At 38.2% G+C, this 18,645-nt stretch overlaps 2 protein-coding genes across 4 annotated transcripts in view; both read right to left on the reverse strand.

Moving 5' to 3' along the window:
* The window catches only part of LOC144260728 (LIM zinc-binding domain-containing Nebulette), a 408,056-nt gene that overhangs the window by 106,204 nt on the left and 283,207 nt on the right, over positions 1-18,645 (reverse strand). The window lies entirely within an intron of this gene.
* The window catches only part of LOC144261065 (nebulette-like), an 89,439-nt gene that overhangs the window by 60,083 nt on the left and 10,711 nt on the right, over positions 1-18,645 (reverse strand). The window contains exons 2-5 of the mRNA XM_077810189.1: positions 17,295-17,352; positions 17,131-17,202; positions 6,849-6,953; positions 3,109-3,219 (exon numbers count right to left, since the gene is read on the reverse strand). Coding sequence (XP_077666315.1) covers positions 3,109-3,219; positions 6,849-6,953; positions 17,131-17,202; positions 17,295-17,352 — 346 coding nt within the window. The remainder of the gene's footprint in view (positions 1-3,108; positions 3,220-6,848; positions 6,954-17,130; positions 17,203-17,294; positions 17,353-18,645) is intronic.

Below are 18,645 nucleotides of genomic sequence, written 5' to 3' on the forward strand. Positions count from 1 at the left end.
TTGTAGGTGGGCAGTGGCCTCTCTAGGTGCCACTGTCCTGTCTGAAACCAAGGAATTTTCCATGCAACTTCCCCAAGTAATCTCTGGCCCACTCAGAACATTGGACAAATGAGCCTAATTATTACTGTCAGCATGGAAATTGTCTAAAATTTATAATCAACCCCCATCACGGTCCAACAATCACCTCCTTCAGAAAGAGAGCACAGCTTTTCCACCCTGTTTTTAACAGCCTTTCCACAAGACAAGTGGTAGCACAATGGCCAGTGAACCCTCCCTCCCATTCCCCATCTTAGATTGTCCCTTGGAGAAAATGACAGCCTACTGAACTATAACCCCACTGAGGGAGGAGCAGCAGCAAATATCATCCTACCATGACTAAACTGAAGCTTAAAAACTTTGTATTTGCTTCCTAGATACCACAGTGATAGACACAATATAGATTAGATTCGGATACTGTAAAGAAGATTTTCCAGGAGAGAATACCTCAGGAGCTCCTTCAAAGCAATTTCAAATTCAGCTCTGTAACAAAGTAACCACCCCACCTCCTCTTCCCCTTCTTGAAAACTCTTGAGTTGAAACTTTTTTTTAAGTCATTTTACCACTTTCTCAGGTTTTTTCTATAGGATGGATTGATTTACACCACAAGTTGGAAAAATATATCAGCAGTCTTCGGTTTTATGGTCTATTATGATTTATAATGTGTGTACACTTAAAAGGGGATATTATAAACTTCAGAGGAAGCACTGGTGACATAGCATGGCACCTACTGTATTGCATATTTATTTATTTAGGAATATTGAATGGCTGGGCAAAATCTTCAATAAATGTCATAAGAAAAGGGCAGCCCTATTGATTTTTTTTGTGATTTTTTTTCCTGACTCAAATGTTTTTATTTTTAGTCTCAGATCCTTTCCTTAACATCACTGGTGTGTAAGAGAACATGATTTTGTACATGAAATATGAAAACATAATTTCTGTATAATATTCTCATTTGGAATGGATCCAGGAGTGAGTCCCATGGCAAACTAGTTAACTGATGCTTTATAAATCAAACCAAGTGTTTAAAAAGCATTATACAATTTTATTACTTTATCACTATTACAATCTATAATTTATTTCAACTGTAACTATTATAATCAGAGAGACAAGGTGAGTGAGGTAATATCTTCTGTGTAAGCTCAAAGGCTTGTCTTTCTCACCAACAGAAGTCAGACCAATAAAGGATATTATCTTACCCACCTTGTGTCTCTAATATCCTGGGACCAACGTGACTACAACAACACTACTTAGTCTTATAATTAATCATGTTATAATGACATGTCATGTTGATGTCATTTTAGTTACTGTTCTGAATTAACTTACTGCACTAAGTATTCTGTTTCAAACTAGTAGAGGTAAAATATAATTCACATTAATACATTTGCTTATTACAGACATGACTGATACATTGCCACCATTGTGGAGTTTTGAATGCTGACTTGATAATTAAGTTTACAAAGCAAAACCTATTTCCTCCATCTAATTTCAGTGTTTCCTTTTACTATGAACATTTTCTTTCATTTGCAAAAGGAATGGTTACAGTCTTTAAAGTACTTCCATAGAACATCAGTCTGTAGAATGATTGACTTATTTTATGTAATATGGAATAGGCAGTGTGGTTTTGCTTCATAGAATCATAGAAGACTAGGGTTAGAAGAGACCTCAGGAGGTCATCTAGTCCACCTCCTGCTCAAAGCAGGACCAACACTAACTAAATCATCCCAGCCAGGGCTTTGTCAAGCGGGCCTTACAATCCTCAAAGGATGGAGATTCCACCACCTCCCTAGGTAACCCATTCCCAGTGCTTCACCAACCTCCTGGTGAAATATTGTTTCCTAATATCCAACCTAGACCTCCCCCACTGCAACTTGAGACCATTGCTCCTTTTTCTGTCATCTGCCACCACTGAGAACAGCTGAGCTCCATCTTCTTTGGAACCCCCCTTCAGGTACTTGAAAGCTGCATCATGTTATGCTTTTTGCTTTTGCTGGTCTGGTAGGTCTCAAAAGAGTCTCAAAAATGTGTTTAAGATGGAAAGTGGGGGGAGCAATACCTAAAATGTGCAAATACCTGGTGGGTAGACAGCATTAGTTCTAGATATCCATTTAATGCAGTGGTTCTAAAACTTTTGTACTGGTGACCTTTTTCACATAGCAAGCCTCTGAGTGTGACCCCCCCTTATAAATTAAAAACACTTTTTAATATATTTAACACCATTATAAATGCTGGAGGCAAAGCAGGGTTTGGGGTGGAGGCTGACAGCTCATGATCCCCCATGTAATAATCTCTTGACCCCCTGAGGGGTCCCGACCCCGAGTTTGAGAACCCCTGATTTAATGCACGAGTTCAAAACCAACGTTTTGCTATTTAGCCTTGTGGAGTTCCAACAAGAAAAATGTTTGGGTTCTTAAGTGCTTTCTACCCTCAATGCCATCTGAATGACACAACTGGACTAAAGAAAGCACTAAAAATAGACTGCAGGGAACAATTGAGCTTTGGCAAAAAAACATGGACTAAATAATGAAGTCAGGCCTTCTATCTCAAACTGGTAGGAATCTGATGAATAACACTGAAAATGTATAGCCTAATTTTCAAAAATGCTGAACATTCACAATTTCAACTGAAGTCAGTAGGAGATATGGGTTCTCAAGCACCTCTGAAAATCAGACCGCCATATTTTTAGGCTGTGAGTTTATCAGTAAGGAGTTGATAAAAATCTTACAATGCCAATATGGCACTTGGATCATGTAGATTGCAACATAATTTTGATTTGTCTTCTTTTACGTACATTATGCAACAACATCTTATGGAATAATTAATGTATGCATTGATGAATGACTTACTGTTTTTCAAATGCTATTTACTAAACATAATGAGCCAGATCTTCAGCTGATGTAAAATGCAGTACCTCCTTTGAAATCAATGGAGCTACGCCAATACACTAGCTGAGAAATGGATCCTGTGAATCATATATGTAATAAAATATCAGTTTAAAGCTACTGGGGGTAGTAGTGTTCTGTTGCATAATTAATCTGTAAAAACTAAAAATAATTGTTTTTTAAACTTTACCTTGCTCTGAAGCTGTGTAACTTCTCTTGCAAACACACTGTCAATTGTGGCTGGCATCTGCTTATACAGAGAATTGGAAAGGTCTTTTTTAGCAGATCCTTTGTACTTTGCCTAGAAAGAAAAAAAGACAAAAAAATGCAGGAATTACTTCAAAGAGAATCACATAGTAACTAAACAAATCACTTTGTTTTACTTTGAAGTAAAATGGTACAAAAGAACTTTGTACTGGAAAAGACCTAGAAAAGTCTTATAGAGTAATTTAAGAATACACATTTATTTTCAAATCACTTTATATTTCAGATTAGTGTATATAATCCATGAATCACTATAATGTACCTGATAGTTAAAATTGAAGAAATTTTGAAGGAAGCCTTGAATGAGGCAAGCAAAGTCAGTAAAAAAATATGCCACTTATTAATTCACTTCTTGATCCAAAAAGCAAAATTATCTACATATTTTCAGTTTTCTGGAGTTTTGCACATTGTGTTCAGTGGAGAAACAAATAACGGAACACTGAGACACTCAATAAGAGGCACTAATTAATTTTCACTGGCAAATACAAGAATATGAAGACAACAATTTGTTTATTAATTTCTACTTAAGATTTCTACATCAAATATTGTTTTAAAATTTCTTGTTATTTCTCCTGTGTTTTCACTACCATTCAAAGCTAGCATTTTCTAAGCATCATTACCAAAGCACAGAAAACCCAATGGCAACTTTCTCACAACAGAGTGATGCAAGCCAGCAGCATAGTACAGAATTGTTGGCTTGCTTCCGTTTTTGTCTCTGAAGCAAAGTATGTCAGGAGCATGAATTTTAAATTAATAAAACAATCTTTAAAAATAATCACTGATATCAGGAATATGCCATCTTAAATGCATTATCATATTTAATTGACATGCACCAACTGGACCATGTCTAATTATTTATTACTCTGGTTATTCCCATGAATTATTGTTTTTTAAAATACAGAAAATTCGTTTTTCCCAGATTTTTTTGTGAGTTGACAAAAGATGCCTAAATACAATATTAAAAATACCTACGTTCTCCAACAAAGGCTATGGAACACTAGAGGTCAGCAATTTACAGTCTTAGTCAGCTAACACTTTATCGTATTCAACCACTGCAACAAAACATGTTACCTAAACAGCACTCTAAAAAACTTTTGAAACAAAAAGCAATTTTTTTTACTTTTGTTATATATTAAATCTTTAAGTGTTCTTTTATTAACAATCAGCAACACCACATGCTGTAGCCATTTGATACTAAACAACATAGCACAAAACAGCAACAGCTTCACATATATTTGGCTTCTATAGGCTATATGATGTCTTATCTCAGTTATATCATTTATGTTTGAATGAGAAAATTCAGAATAACTCCATTATGGTTATTCCACTTGTGAGTTATCCTACCTATTCCTGACACATGAAGATAAATGTCAGTAAAGCAGCAAACATATGCTTTTATATTTGATCTAGACTTACAACTAATCAGCACTGAAGTTTCAGAGAAAATATATGGAATGCATGTGAATTATATAAAAATCTCAGTTCAGATATGAATAACTGGACACAGTTTATTATATACAAAACATGAGAAACTGAGGCACCCAGAGGTTAAGTGACTTTGCCACAGTCTGTGTGAGTCTGTAAATTCTCACAGAGTGAGTGGCAGAACCAGAAATGGAACCCAGATCTTTTGATTCTCAGTAATATGCTGACTCCTTTTGCTAAGGCTCCCTTCCCAGTTTTCACTCTCCACCCCCAAAATAGACAAAAATACATTCATGCAACAACATGCCTTCAGGAACATTTCTTCCTAGTGCCAGGACATAAGTGGTTGTCAATAAGAGGTGGTCTAATCATTTCTGAAATCTATATTTTTGGCTCAGTAGCACCTTGCATATATGTGTGTATGCATGCATACATTTACAGACTCACACAGACCGAAAAATGTACCTAACACTCACTGGCCCAAGAACTGAACCTACTTGCCAGAGTGAAAAATATGCCACCCCCTGACACAAGTAATATGCTCTTCCCAAAATGTAAAGCAATAGATACTGTCAGAATTAAGACATTACTTCAGCTGATGAACTCCAGAAAGAATAAACCCTTTAAAATAAGTTCTGTGGTATGTTGAAAGAGTTTCTTTTTGAAAGAATTGGTTGGATGGGGATGAGGAGGAGAGAGATTGAGGAAAAAGCAACGGGGTGGAGGGTGAAAGGAAATTTAAGAAGTGGGGAATACAGAAGGGGTGAAATCAACTCCCCAGCCCAGAAACAGTGAGAGGCTCCCACTCTCTCATGTCAGCCTAAGGACTTTGTGCTACCCTCTGCAGATTAAAAGAGGAGCTTTCTATGGCATATAAGGGGGCACTACGTGGCAACTTCATCATTGGTCCTTCTCCCCACCCCAAGTAGCATGGAGGGACCTTGCACAGGTACTCCACACTCCGAATAAATTTTGTTCTATATGTATAGTATGTTATTATAAACATTTTTACTGGAGTTTGAGTTGAGAGAGAAAACTTTTCCACTGTGAGTTAAAATGTGGCCCATGATAGTTATAGCGTGCAGTTAAGAGTTGATGTTCATTTATTTGGTCTAGTAAGTATGGAAAGTAGGAATTGGAGTCAGTATACTTAGAATTTGATATCAGGTATGCCACTGTATGGTCTTATGCAAAGCCAGTAGGAAGGAAAGATGGCCTTGTGGTTAAGGCAATGGACTAGGATTTGGGTTCAATTCCCAGCTCAGCACAAACTTCCTGGGTGACCTTGAGCAAGCCACTTACCTGATCCGTGCCTCAGTTCTCCACTTGTAAGATAATATTTCCTATTATCCCTTTCTCTTATTCTTTGTTTGCTATTCAGACTGTAAGCTCCTCAAGGCAGGAACTATCTATTTCTATGTATCTGGACAGCACCTAGCACAATGGAGCCCTAGTCATTACTGTAATACAAACAACAAATAATAATGATTTCTCTTGGTCCATCCATCTGTGAAAGGGAGTGTAACAGGGCGGTCTACCACTTCAGGGGCTGGGGGGAGTAGGGACCAACTGGCACTGTTCTGGAGGGAAGCCCAGCAGGCAGGTGCAGGGAATCAGCTGACCCAGCAGGACAGCAGCTAATGATTGGGTCTGATTCCCACCGGAGGATATCAATGAAGAGCCCACCTCCATGAGGGAGCCTGAGACCAGGAGACAGCTGAGCGCACAGTCTCCTGTGGCTGCAGCAGAAGGCTTCAAGAGGGCAAGTCCAGACCCTTTAGTTACTGGAGGCCAGAGGATCCCACAATTCCAGTCAAGACCAGGACTATTGCTTTTCTAATTGTTCTGTATTTCTTTTTGTTTTGAGTTGGAGAATAAACAGAGCCCTGGGGGAAAGACCATAAACAGAACCAAGCATGGCTGATTGTTTATCCCAGGCTAATGAGCGGGTCCATTAGCTCACAAGGGGTCTACTCTCACAGAAGTATTTACATTTAATGTTTGTCAAACGATGTGGGATCCTAGAAGAAAGGTGCTATACAATACTACATTACCTTTATACACTTAAACTGCATACAGTAGTGACACTCCTATAACCCACTAAAACTTTTGGATTCTCTTGCTATTTGATATGAATAGACTCCCCAATCCGCCCCCTCAAGAATCGCAATATTCAACTTAGTGGGCTTTTTTACTGGTAACTAAGTACTGAAGAATATTCTGCAATCTTTTATATCTTACCTCAGAAATAAAAGCACTCATATTTTTCACATGTTTTAACTGAGGGGTGTCAGATACAAATGTGAACTTGCCTTTAGATTTTTCATACTCTTCTTTATAGTGGATCTACAAAGAGAAAAAATGAATTTAAATTGACCCTAAAAATAGAAAAAGACAATTACCTTTTTAGATTTATTCTACTCATTTGGACAGAACACTAAAATACTGTGCCAAGTGGCTTGTAAACACCACATCATGTAACAAAGTAAGCCACAGAGAAAAACCACTCAGATAACGTCAAATAGAAACCTACAACAGCAAGAAGATCAAGTTATAACAGAAACTTAAACTTGTTCACTGAGCACCTAGATGATGTAAAAAAAAATCACAAAATCTTTTATATGACATATGAAAAAGACAGGATTATTTGTTATACCTACAGTGTACTGTCACCCACTACTTGCAATTCCTGTAGTATCTTGAAAGAAAGGGGGTATTGAAGAGAGTTTTCTCCCCCTGATTTCATGTCAAAAGTACTAAAAACAGCCTCTAAATTTCTATACACAAACATTGCAAATACAAAATCTTCATTTTCCCACATGTGTCATAAATATAAAGGGAAGGGTAACCACCTTTCTGTATACAGTGCTATAAAATCCCTCCTGGCCAGAGGCAAAACCCTTTCACCTGTAAAGGGTTAAGAAGCTAAGGTAACCTCGCTGGCATCTGACCCAAAATGACCAATAAGAGGACAAGATACTTTCAGATCTGGAGTGGGGGGGAACAAAGGGTCTGTCGGTCTGTGTGATGCTTTTGCCGGGAACAGATCAGGAATGCAGCCTCACAATCCCTGTTAATTAGTAAGTAATCTAGCTAGAAATGCATTAGATTTCCTTTTGTTTAATGGCTGGTAAAATAGGCTGTGCTGAATGGAATGTATATTCCTGCTTTTGTGTCTTTTTGTAATTTAAGGTTTTGCCTAGAGGGTTTCTCTGTGCTTTGAATCTGATTTCCCTGTAAGGTATTTACCATTCTGATTTTACAGAGGTGATTCTTTTACCTTTTCTTTAATTAAAATTCTTCTAAGAACCTGACTGATTTTTCATTGTTCTTAAGATCCAAAGGTTTGGGTCTGTGTTCACCTGTACAAATTGGTGAGGATTCTTATCAAGCCTTCCCCAGGAAAGGGGGTGTAGGGCTTGGGGGGATATTTTGGGGGAAGACGTCTCCAAGTGGACTCTTTCCCTGTTCTTTAAAACGCTTGGTGGTGGCAGCATACGGTTCAAGGACAAGGCAAAGTTTATGCCTTGGGAAAGTTTTAACCTAAGCTGGTAAGAATAATCTTATGGGGTCTTGCATGCAGGTCCCCACATCTGTACCCTAGAGTTCAGAGTGGGGAAGGAACCTTGACAACATGCAATTACAGTGTTTATGTATCCAAGATCCATGAATAAATTCTGAGGGGCAGGTTTCAAAATGCTGTCCCCAAAGTCTCTAGCATTTGAAGTAAAGGTCTTCTAGATAGCTGTGTAGTGCAGTTGTCAGACTCTTCTTGAAGGCAGAAAAAAAAAGTCATAAGCTCATTCCTAAAGTCTTTTTCACACACACAGGAGATCATTTTTTGCTACCAAGGTGGGGGTGGAGGATGACAAAACAAAGCAATGGATCTTCTTTCCCTAAAATAGTTATTTTAGAAACCCAACAAAAATAAAGTCTCAACTCACACTTTCCCATGAGAAACCACCACATCATAGGCTTTATCGAGATACAGATAACTAACAAATATTTATGTTATTGTTGCTGTGGTCTGAGTTAATGTTTTGTGTTACAGTGTGATTGCGAGGAATGCGTATCGTGTTACTGACTATGCTGGAGGTGAATGGGACTTATTTATTGAGGGACAGAATAAGTTAGTGAAGATGGTGAATGTAATGTGAAAGGATTAACATACATTTAAAGAAGGATAGCTCAACTGAACTTTCCTTGTTTTTAAGGAAGTGTGTGGGTAGGTATTCCACTTAAGCAACCTTAACTGCTTGAAGTTTCTTTCAATATTGATATCGATATGGTTCAATGTAAAGTGAATTATTTAGACTTAAGCTCTTCTGTTCTCATCTCTCTAACCTCATTTTCACACTCTGCACTGTAGCACCTTGCATTTATACACTGAAGACTTGCTGACAGAAGCAACACAGCCTGAGCAATAGAAAATAAAAATTTTCTTACCCCATAATTTCTGTAAGTAGCATCTCCCACAATTCTGTTATGCCTGCTCCCCTTCACTCAGCAATTTCCAGAGGCAGTTCAAAACTGCAGCACAGCATGTGCTGGCCATGCCTCCTTCTCCCGCTTGCCACAGATGAGTCATTCTAAAACTTGTGTACAGATACTATCATCATCATCAAATGCTAACTCATTAACTGTACAGCAGGCAACTGTCTGCACAGTAATTGTCCAACTAAAAAGCTGACCCCTTGGCTAATGAACCATTAGGGAGGGTAAAACTGAGGGAGATGTTGCTAACAGAAAGGAAATTTTCAGGTAAGAAATATTCCATGATGCAGCCTGTGACACTGTCAGGCCAGATGCCAGCTCTTGCCAAGACTGCAGGCATTTGCTAAGAACTAACAAACTCATAGCTGGAGACCAGACCAGTTCACTTCTGTGTTCGTTTTGCTCAAAATAAGTAGTCTTTTGACTATTTGAGTCAAAATAAGTAGTCTTTTAAGAATGTATTTAGACTATATGAAATCTTTGTAAATTGCTGTACGCATTAATCTCACTTGTAATGTCGGTATTCCATGCTAAGAAAATATGTAAGTTTTGCTTTATAGTTTTGAAAAGGTTTGCTCTGAACTTGTGAACCCATGCATGGGAATCATCCTATGCCCATCCAGAAGGACTATTGAAGTCAGATGGGCCATCAAGAAATACTGCAGTACAAAGGATTGATTAATGGCCCTATCACACCCAGAATATGCTGTGTGCAAGGAAGCTCATTCTGTGGACTTGGAAGCCAAATGAAGGAAATCTTTTTGGCTGTTTGAACTCTGACAGAGCCAGAGACTCTAAACTGAAGCCAGAAATCCCCAGGGACTGCCTTCTGGGTTTGCCCTGACAGACACTTTGACTTGACAGATCACTACAACTCTGTCACTCTTAGGAGTTAGATGGTAACTCATATGTGTGTATACATTTGCTTGCTTTAACCTATAAACAACTCTCATTTCTTTTTTCCTACCTAATAAAATTTTAGATAGTTTATTACAGGATTGGCTACAGTTGCTGTCTCTGGTATAAGAGCTAGGGTACCAACTGATTTGGGGTAAATGACTGGTCTCTTGGAACTAGAAGCAACCTGAATGAGATGTGATTTTTGGTGTAAGACAAGTGACCATTTATTACTAAATCCAGTTTGTCTGGGTAGCAAGATAGACTAGAGAGTCTAAGGGGACTGTCTGTAACTCCATGGTAAGACTGGTTTCAGAGTGGTAGCCGTGTTAGTCTGTATCAGCAAAAAGAATGAGGAGTACTTGTGGCACCTTAGAGAATGTTAGTCTCTAAGCCCTGGTCTACACTACGAATTTAGGTCGAATTAACCCTGCACCCATCCACACGACCAAGCCTGTTTTGTCGACTTAAAGGGCTCTTAAAATCGATTTCTGTACTCCTCCCCGGCGAGGGGTTTAGTGCTAAAATTGACCTCACTGGGTCAAATTTGGGGTAGTGTGGACACAATTTGACGGTATTGGCCTCCGAGAGCTATCATAGAATCATTGAATATCAGGGTTGAAAGGGACCTCAGGAGGTCATCTAGTCCAACCCCCTGCTCAAAGCAGGACCAATCCCCAACTAAATCATCCCATCCCCAACTAAATCATACAAGCTATCCCAGAGTGCTCCATTCTGACCGCTCTGGACAGTACTCTCAACTCAGATGCACTGGCCACGTAGACAGGAAAAGCCCCAGGAACTTTTGAATTTCAATTCCTGTTTTGCCAGCGTGGTGAGCTGATCAGCACAGGTGACCATGCAGAACTCATCAGCACAGGTGACCATGCAGTTCCAGAATCGCAAAAGAGCTACAGCATGGACCGAATGGGAGGCACTAGATCTGATCACTGTAAGGGGAGAAGAATCAGTGTAGGCAGAACTCCATTCCAAAAGATGAAATGCCAATATATATGCCAAAATCTCCAAGGGCATGATGGACAGAGGCTACAACAGGGACACACAGCAGTGGCACATGAAAATTAAGGAGCTCAGCCAAGCCTATCAAAAAACAAAGGAGGCAAACGGTCGCTCCGGGTCAGAGTTCCATACATGCCACTTCTATGATGAGCTGCATGCAATTCTAGGGGGGGGGGCCCTACCACTACCCCACCACTGTCCATGGACACCTGCAAGGGGGGAGTCTCACATAATAAGGATGAGGATTTTGTGGATGAGGAAGATGAGGAGGAGGAGGTTGAAGATAGCACACAGCAGGCAAGCGGAGAATCCCTTCTCCCCGGCAGCTAGGAACTGTTCATCACCCTGGAGCCAGTATCCTCCCAACCCTCCTAAGGCGGGGTCCCAGACCATGAAGCCAGAGAAGGCACCTCTGGTGAGTGTACCTTTGTCAATATAATTCAGGTTTAAAAGTAAGCGTGTTTAATGATTAATTTGCCCTGAAGACTTGGGATGCATTCGCGGCCACTATAGCTACTGGAAAAGTATGTGTCTGGGGATGGAGCAGAAATCCTCCAGGGACATCTCCATGAAACTCTCCTGGAGTAGTCTAAAAGCCTTTGCAAAAGGTTTCTGGGGAGGGCACCTTATTCCGAACTACATGGTAGGACACTTTACCACGCCAAGCCAGTAGCAAGTAGTCTAGAATCATTGCAGAACAAAGCATTGCAGTGAATGGGCCCGGGCTTTGGTGCCATTCAAGCAACATCATTTGGGGGAGGGATAGCTCAGCGGTTTGAGCACTGGCTTGCTAAACCGAGGGTTGCGAGTTCAAACTTTAGGGGGCCATTTAGGGATCTGGGTCAAAAATTGGGGGACTTGGTCCTGCTTTGAACAGGGTGTTGGACTAGATGACCTCCTGAGGTCCCTTCCAACCCTGATGTTCTATATTCTATGATTTATCTCTCTGTGTTAGCCTCAGGAGAGTGATATCATTCATGGTCACCTGCTTGAATTACGGGAAATTTTTCTAGTTTTATTTTGGCAGCTCCTAGAAGCCCCAATCAGAATGTGCTGGTTGTGAGCGCAAGATTTGAGTGGGTAATTATGACAGGACATAAGACAGGATCTTGATCCTAGATGTTCTGTTCTGCTACAGACATTTTTGCATCAATTGGCATCAAGCAATTGGAAGATGAAAAAGGACATACGGAATACTGTAGTGACATTTTTGCACTTGAAATATGTATGAAGTAGGCAAGAAGTTTCTGAAGCATAAATGGTGGGGATATGTGGTGAATACAAGCAATGACTGGAAGAAATGAGCACAGAAGCTTATAGTCTTATTCAAATTTGGGGTTTAAAATTTGGATGAGTAAAATATTAATTTGGCCAAGTGTGAATTTTTGCCTGCAAGTGACCTCCTATTCATTACAAAGTATTATGCAAGGATGACTGGATCTCTTAGACCTCACAAGATATGATTATGAAAAATTCTTCCTTTGGGACTTAGGCTCCCAAATCCCATTGAATTTCAATGGTAGTTGGATGTCTAACTTTTTTAGGCTCCTCTGAAAATCTCAGGCCAAATATATACCTTTTGTGTCCTTTATACTTGTATAATTTTAACTAATAATTATAAACCCATTGGGAGAATCCGACCTTGATATAATTGGTCATAATTCAACTAACTTCTGTGGAAATACTTTTCTTTACACCAGTTCTGCATTTGGCCTTGTGTCTCTTTGACTCTTATTTCACAGGATATTAAAACAACCACAATTCTGTTTTACAACAAATGGGAATCAAAGATTTCAACAGTAATATTCACAATAGTTTTCTATTCTGCTACTTTATATCAATTGCTATTGAAGTTAATAGCAGAAAATCTATGACTTGCTGTGGAATTTGAGTTTTTCTCTAGGTACCATACTGAAGGAAAACATTAAAAAGTAACAGTTTTTGCATCTCCACTACATATGTGTACACACAGACACACACACAAATGTAACTTTCACACTTCAAGACTCTTAAACAGCCTACTAGTATAAGCTATGGATGTATGTATGATATAGTGTGTAAAATAAAACAGTGACACTGTGTTCAGAACAGGAAACCATCCTACTACAGCTCTAATCCATCAATAAAGTGAAAGTTATTGTTCCTGTGAATTTGTTTGAAATATGATAAAAATATACTTAAAACTTTTTAAGATTAAGCTGCATATGCAGCCACTTAGGTAAATATACAGGTATACATTTTTCCCTCAAATTCACTGTGAATTATTTTTATTCAGATGTTGACAAAGATATACTGATTTTTAAGGCCCCTTTTTGGATAAATTGGCCTCTTATGGGAAAACATGACCTTATATATCACAATTTAAGGCTTGAGCCAATTTCCACTGGGGTTAATATGAGTCTTTAAATTGATTTCAACGAGAGCTGGATTGGGCCCTTAATGACTTCATACTGTTTTTCAAATTGCTTCCATTTTAAAAATATAACGTTTAAATGACAAGTTTTCACATTTAGGCACAACAGTTCTGCACAACTACTACACTGAGTAGTTGTGGGCTACAATTGCAAAAGAAGAGTCAAACGGACCAAATTCTGCCAGATCCAATTCAGTCAGTTATACCAATGCAGCCCTACTGAAGTCATATGGATATGGTCCGTAGAGTTGCACATGTGTAACTGAGGGCAGAATCTGGCTCCGGAAACACTGGTATACTGTACATTGGTTAGTATTAGCTTTTAACAACAACAAATTATATCCTGAACAATTTGTTTCAAACTGGATATAAATCTTAAGATGAAAAGTCAAACTCTGAAACATTAGACCAATGAGATATTCAATGAGGATTTAATTAAGACACAGTTTATCATGCATCCACATTTTCTATCCAATACTGAGAAAAGCAGCTTGAAACAATAGTTAACTGGGTCGTAATTACTTTTCTCATTTTAACCAACAATAAATAATTTTTTGTCTCCAGTCTACAGACAATTCTCAGAACCACAGTGTAGTACTTCAAATTCTTTTGTAGTTAAAAGAAAAGAAAAGAAACCAGAACTGCAACAAATGCATTTTCTATTAATTTTTATTAACCATCATTAAACACTATTAATTGAGAAAAACAGTAATTAAAGTTCTGGCAGGATCTAATCTTCACCATGTCCAGCCGATGGCAAGGAGATGCTGAATTAGAAGAACTACAATTTGGACTACAGTATGTGGCAAATTAGATGGTAAGTAGCATTATGTTTAAAGGGAATTTGCTGCAGGTGATAAAGAAACATTAGTAACATGCACATATGAAATGCAGTATGATGATTCAAGAGGCAAGCTATTTCCCTTTTACAGAAAGGACTATGATAATTTGCTTAATAACTTTATTCAGCTTCCTACTTTCCCCATAACACCACCCCGTGTCCCCTTTTAAAATACAAACAATAACAACAAATTAAGGGGTCCAATTTAAATGTGGAAAAGAAAGGGGCTGGAAAGGAAGGTAACACACATAAGTCCAACGTAAGTGAGAATTAAAGGCATCTTGAACTCTGTTAAACAGTGGAACATGAGAACGGATATCCTCTCATACAAGACCCAAGGCTTGCATGCCGTAAAGGGCTTTAAAAATAACAGTGCCAATTTAAAGTCAGATTATAAAGAACTCAGGGTGAACATAATATGATCACAGTATCTCAAGCCATGAACAATCATGCCATTGCACTCTGACAGAGTATCTGTGTTGACAGCCTTGCAAGGAAGGAAAGGGAATAACTCAGCCTTGTAGTCACAAGGTCATGTGCTGCTGTCACAAGGTCACCTTAGGGTAAAACTGCAAGCCACACAAAGTCACTGAAACCCACTTACGTTGGACTTATACATATTACCTTCATTTCCAGTCCCTTTCCTTTCTACATGGTAATGAGAAAATTTGGGTCTGAAACCTCTGAGTGCATGTACTTGGGCATGTATTTACATTTATACACACACACACAGGTTTTCAAGTACAACTTTGTTCATTACCAAGTGAATACACTAATCTATTTCCATATTTGCATGAATAATAGCTCCTCCCGAAACAGTCATGCAAACAAAAAGTACTTTGCACAAATGTTTAAAAAAAAAGCAAATGTAAAGAACTATGAACATGGTTGGATCCAAAAGCAAACTGGAATATTCACTGAGCTCTGTTCCCAAACTTTGTGCAGGTGCTGCCAGAAGTGAGTGAAGACAATCCCCCGAGAAACCCTTCACAGCTGTGTGTCTCCCCTGTAACCAAAAAGGGTCAAGAGGTTCTGGCACGATTCCTAGAATGAAGATGTATAGTGATAGGGGAAATTTTCTCCCTGAGTACTGTAGGACTTTTCTAGTAATAGTGAAAATTCAATTATGGTGAAGGTTTGGGGGGATTAAAAAAAATTCACTTTGAACCTGATCCAATACCCATAAAAGCCAATAAAAACACATCCAATGATTTCAGTGAGCATTGGATCAGGCCCAAAATGCGGGTTCCATTTTAGTATATTAATAGGGAGAATTCCCTTTGAAATTATATTGGTTCTGGACCATTGCATTTCTTATAATAATATCATACAGAAATCATTATCCTTTGAAAGCTTCACATATCTCAGTGAAAATCTAACACACTCTTTCAGCAAAAGCGACATCTTTGAACAATTACAGGGTCTGAAACCTCATTTTAATTCATTTATTCATCTTAGCCCCTAAACCTTCACAGAAAAATCAAAGAAAGATATCTCCACAATATTTATCAACTGATTAACAGCAGCAACAGCCACCATGACCACCAATGATACACTTTTCAATAGTAATTCCTTTCTAATTAAAACAAATAGTTTATCAACACTGTTCAGGGTATTTTTTTGCCTTTATAACAGCAATCATATCTAGAAATAAGTAGTACGGAAACAATAAATGGATTTCAGGTCAGCCTAATGCTTCATTTTTACTTTGGCTTTTACCTGACTTCACAGGTATTGTGTCATATACAGTACATTTCCAAACAAAAACACATGGGTAACCATCAGTACCTTTGATAAAAATATTAATAGCCTGTACTACCTCTTAAGATAATTTGATGTTACTGGGTAATCACCTTACTGGCTTCTCTTAAGGCTATATCCAATATTCAGCCCACACCAAGATTTAAGTATTCCCACACAGTGTTCGGGCAAAAGAGAAGATTTGACCCTGTCAAGCTGCATTCTCTTCCCAGCATAGCAGCTCCTAAACATTCCAGATGTACCATTTTTCTAGCGGCCATCTATTCTTTCCTAATAAATGTCCTCCAGTAATGAATTTTCTGCATCCTCTATACTCTAGTTTCTGCATGTATTAATCTCATAAGGTCAACATACTTATTCACCTTGGATAATAATGCTACGATAAGTTTATGCACCATGTTACAATACAAGATGAACCAGCCCGCACTTTGCAGTCCTACTAATCAATCAATTGCCAAAACATCCCAGCCTAGAGTTGGCTGGAAAGATTATTTTAGAGGCAAATCACCATCTCTTATATAATGGCTGTTTTGCTGTTAGTCACCATATATATTTAGTCCATGAAGGAGAGCTGTCACTCTGTGTCTAATCAAAAACAGAACCCCAATTAGTGCACAGTTGCAAAGTTCCTCCTGGGATTCAAGTTTCCAGGAGGGGCACCGCAATAAATACAAACTCAAGCTCAAAGCTTCACTTTCATAATTCATTCAGGGGGCCAGATCCTCAGCTGACATAAAGCTGATATTACTTCAGTGAAGCCAACAGAGCTACTCCAATTTATGCCCACTACGGATCTGATCCAAGGTGTTCATGCCAAATGCAGACATACATTATATTTCTAAAACAACTCATTTGGAATTTGTTAATTGAGTGCCTTCATGAGATTCTGTAACATTTTAATGGAGTTTCCTCATACACATATTCCTGGGGCCCATTTATATTCTTTTGTATGTTTTAATCTATTGAGTAGGCACCCAGAACCTAGGATGGGCACCTATAGCTACATTTTATAAATCTGAAGAAATAAGAATAATACAAATAAAACCTTTAGAAGAAAGCAATATAATTGAAGGACACAAATGGTTACAGTCACTTACATCACTTATATTTTCAGTGCACCTTCTGGCCAGTTCCATGTTTCTGTCCTCAATAACAGGCTTAAGGAACACCTATAAAGGAAAGGGAAAGCATTTCAATATCAGTAAACTAAAACAGTGAAAAAAGAAGTGAGCACCTTTTCAAAGTTATCACTGCCACCCACCCTTTCTTCTTCCTCCTCCTCGCTTTCATCTTCCCTGAAATCCTGAAGGACAGGCATTCTTATTTTTTAATATTTTTGAAAAACAAGGGGGTAAAAATTGAAAAAGCCCACTGCTGCAGCAAATGGTTTACGTTCTACCACTTGTCGAGGGTGTATGCTTCTCTGGTGTCCTTCATTAAACTTAACCTTACCAAGGCTTCTTCCTTATTTAGACAGCACTTGAAAGTCTTTATCTGAACAATTCGGTGTGAGTGAACTAAAAGGCATTACAGATGGCCTTGCTAACTCAGCTAATACTTTCTTACAGATAAAGTATAATTAAATGACCTATTCAAATAAACTATTCCTAAATGTCTAAGATACATTTAATTAAAGCACTGTAATTCAGTAACTATGTAAGATAAATGATTTAATGAAATCAACGGGCTAAAACGGGTGCCATGAAGCCTAAGATTATGGGGAAACTATCTAGTTCTAACATTTAAGATATCACAGACTCCAAACCAGCTGTCACAAATCTTTTTCACTCAGTCGAAATAAAGTTCATACAGAAAAAGCACACACACCTTTAGTTTTCTACTAGAGAGAGTCTGGACAATTCACATTTGCTTTATGAAATGTAATTTCAGAATGTAATACATGTTACTTTTGGTGCATTTAATAAATGGACACAAATCAGACATCAAGAATTATAACATTCAAAAACCAGTTGGAGAACTCCAACCTCCCTGGACACTCAATTACAGACTTAAAAGTCGCAATTATTCAACAAAAAAACCTTCAAAAACAGACTCCAATGAGAAATTGCAGAACTGGAATTAATTTGTAAACTGGACACCATTAAATCAGGCTTGAATAAAGACTTGGAGTGGATGAGTCATTACACAAACTAAAAACTATTTCCCCATGATAATTTTCCCCCTACTGTTACTCACACCTTCTTGTCAACTGTTTGAAATGGGCCATCCTGATTATCACTACAAACTTTTTTTTTCTCCTGCTGATAATAGCCCACCTTACTCAATTACTCTCATTAGAGTTGGTATGGCAACCCCCATTTTTTCATGTTCTCTGTGTGTGTGTATATATATATCTTCCTACTGTATTTTCCACTGTATGCATCTGATGAAGTGGGCTTTAGCCCATGAAAGCTTATGCTCAAATAAATTTGTTAGTCTCTATGGTGCCACAAGTACTCCTCATTCTTTTTCCTGAAAATGTTTTTATATTAAACTTTATACATTCTTAAAATGCTTCATGCATTATGTCAGCTAAAGTAATATACATGCATACATACACACACATACCAACACTCTACAGAAGATTACATATCATGATCATACAGATAATA

This window comes from Eretmochelys imbricata, chromosome 2, assembly GCF_965152235.1.
Source record: "Eretmochelys imbricata isolate rEreImb1 chromosome 2, rEreImb1.hap1, whole genome shotgun sequence".
Taxonomy (NCBI): Eukaryota; Metazoa; Chordata; order Testudines; family Cheloniidae; genus Eretmochelys; species Eretmochelys imbricata.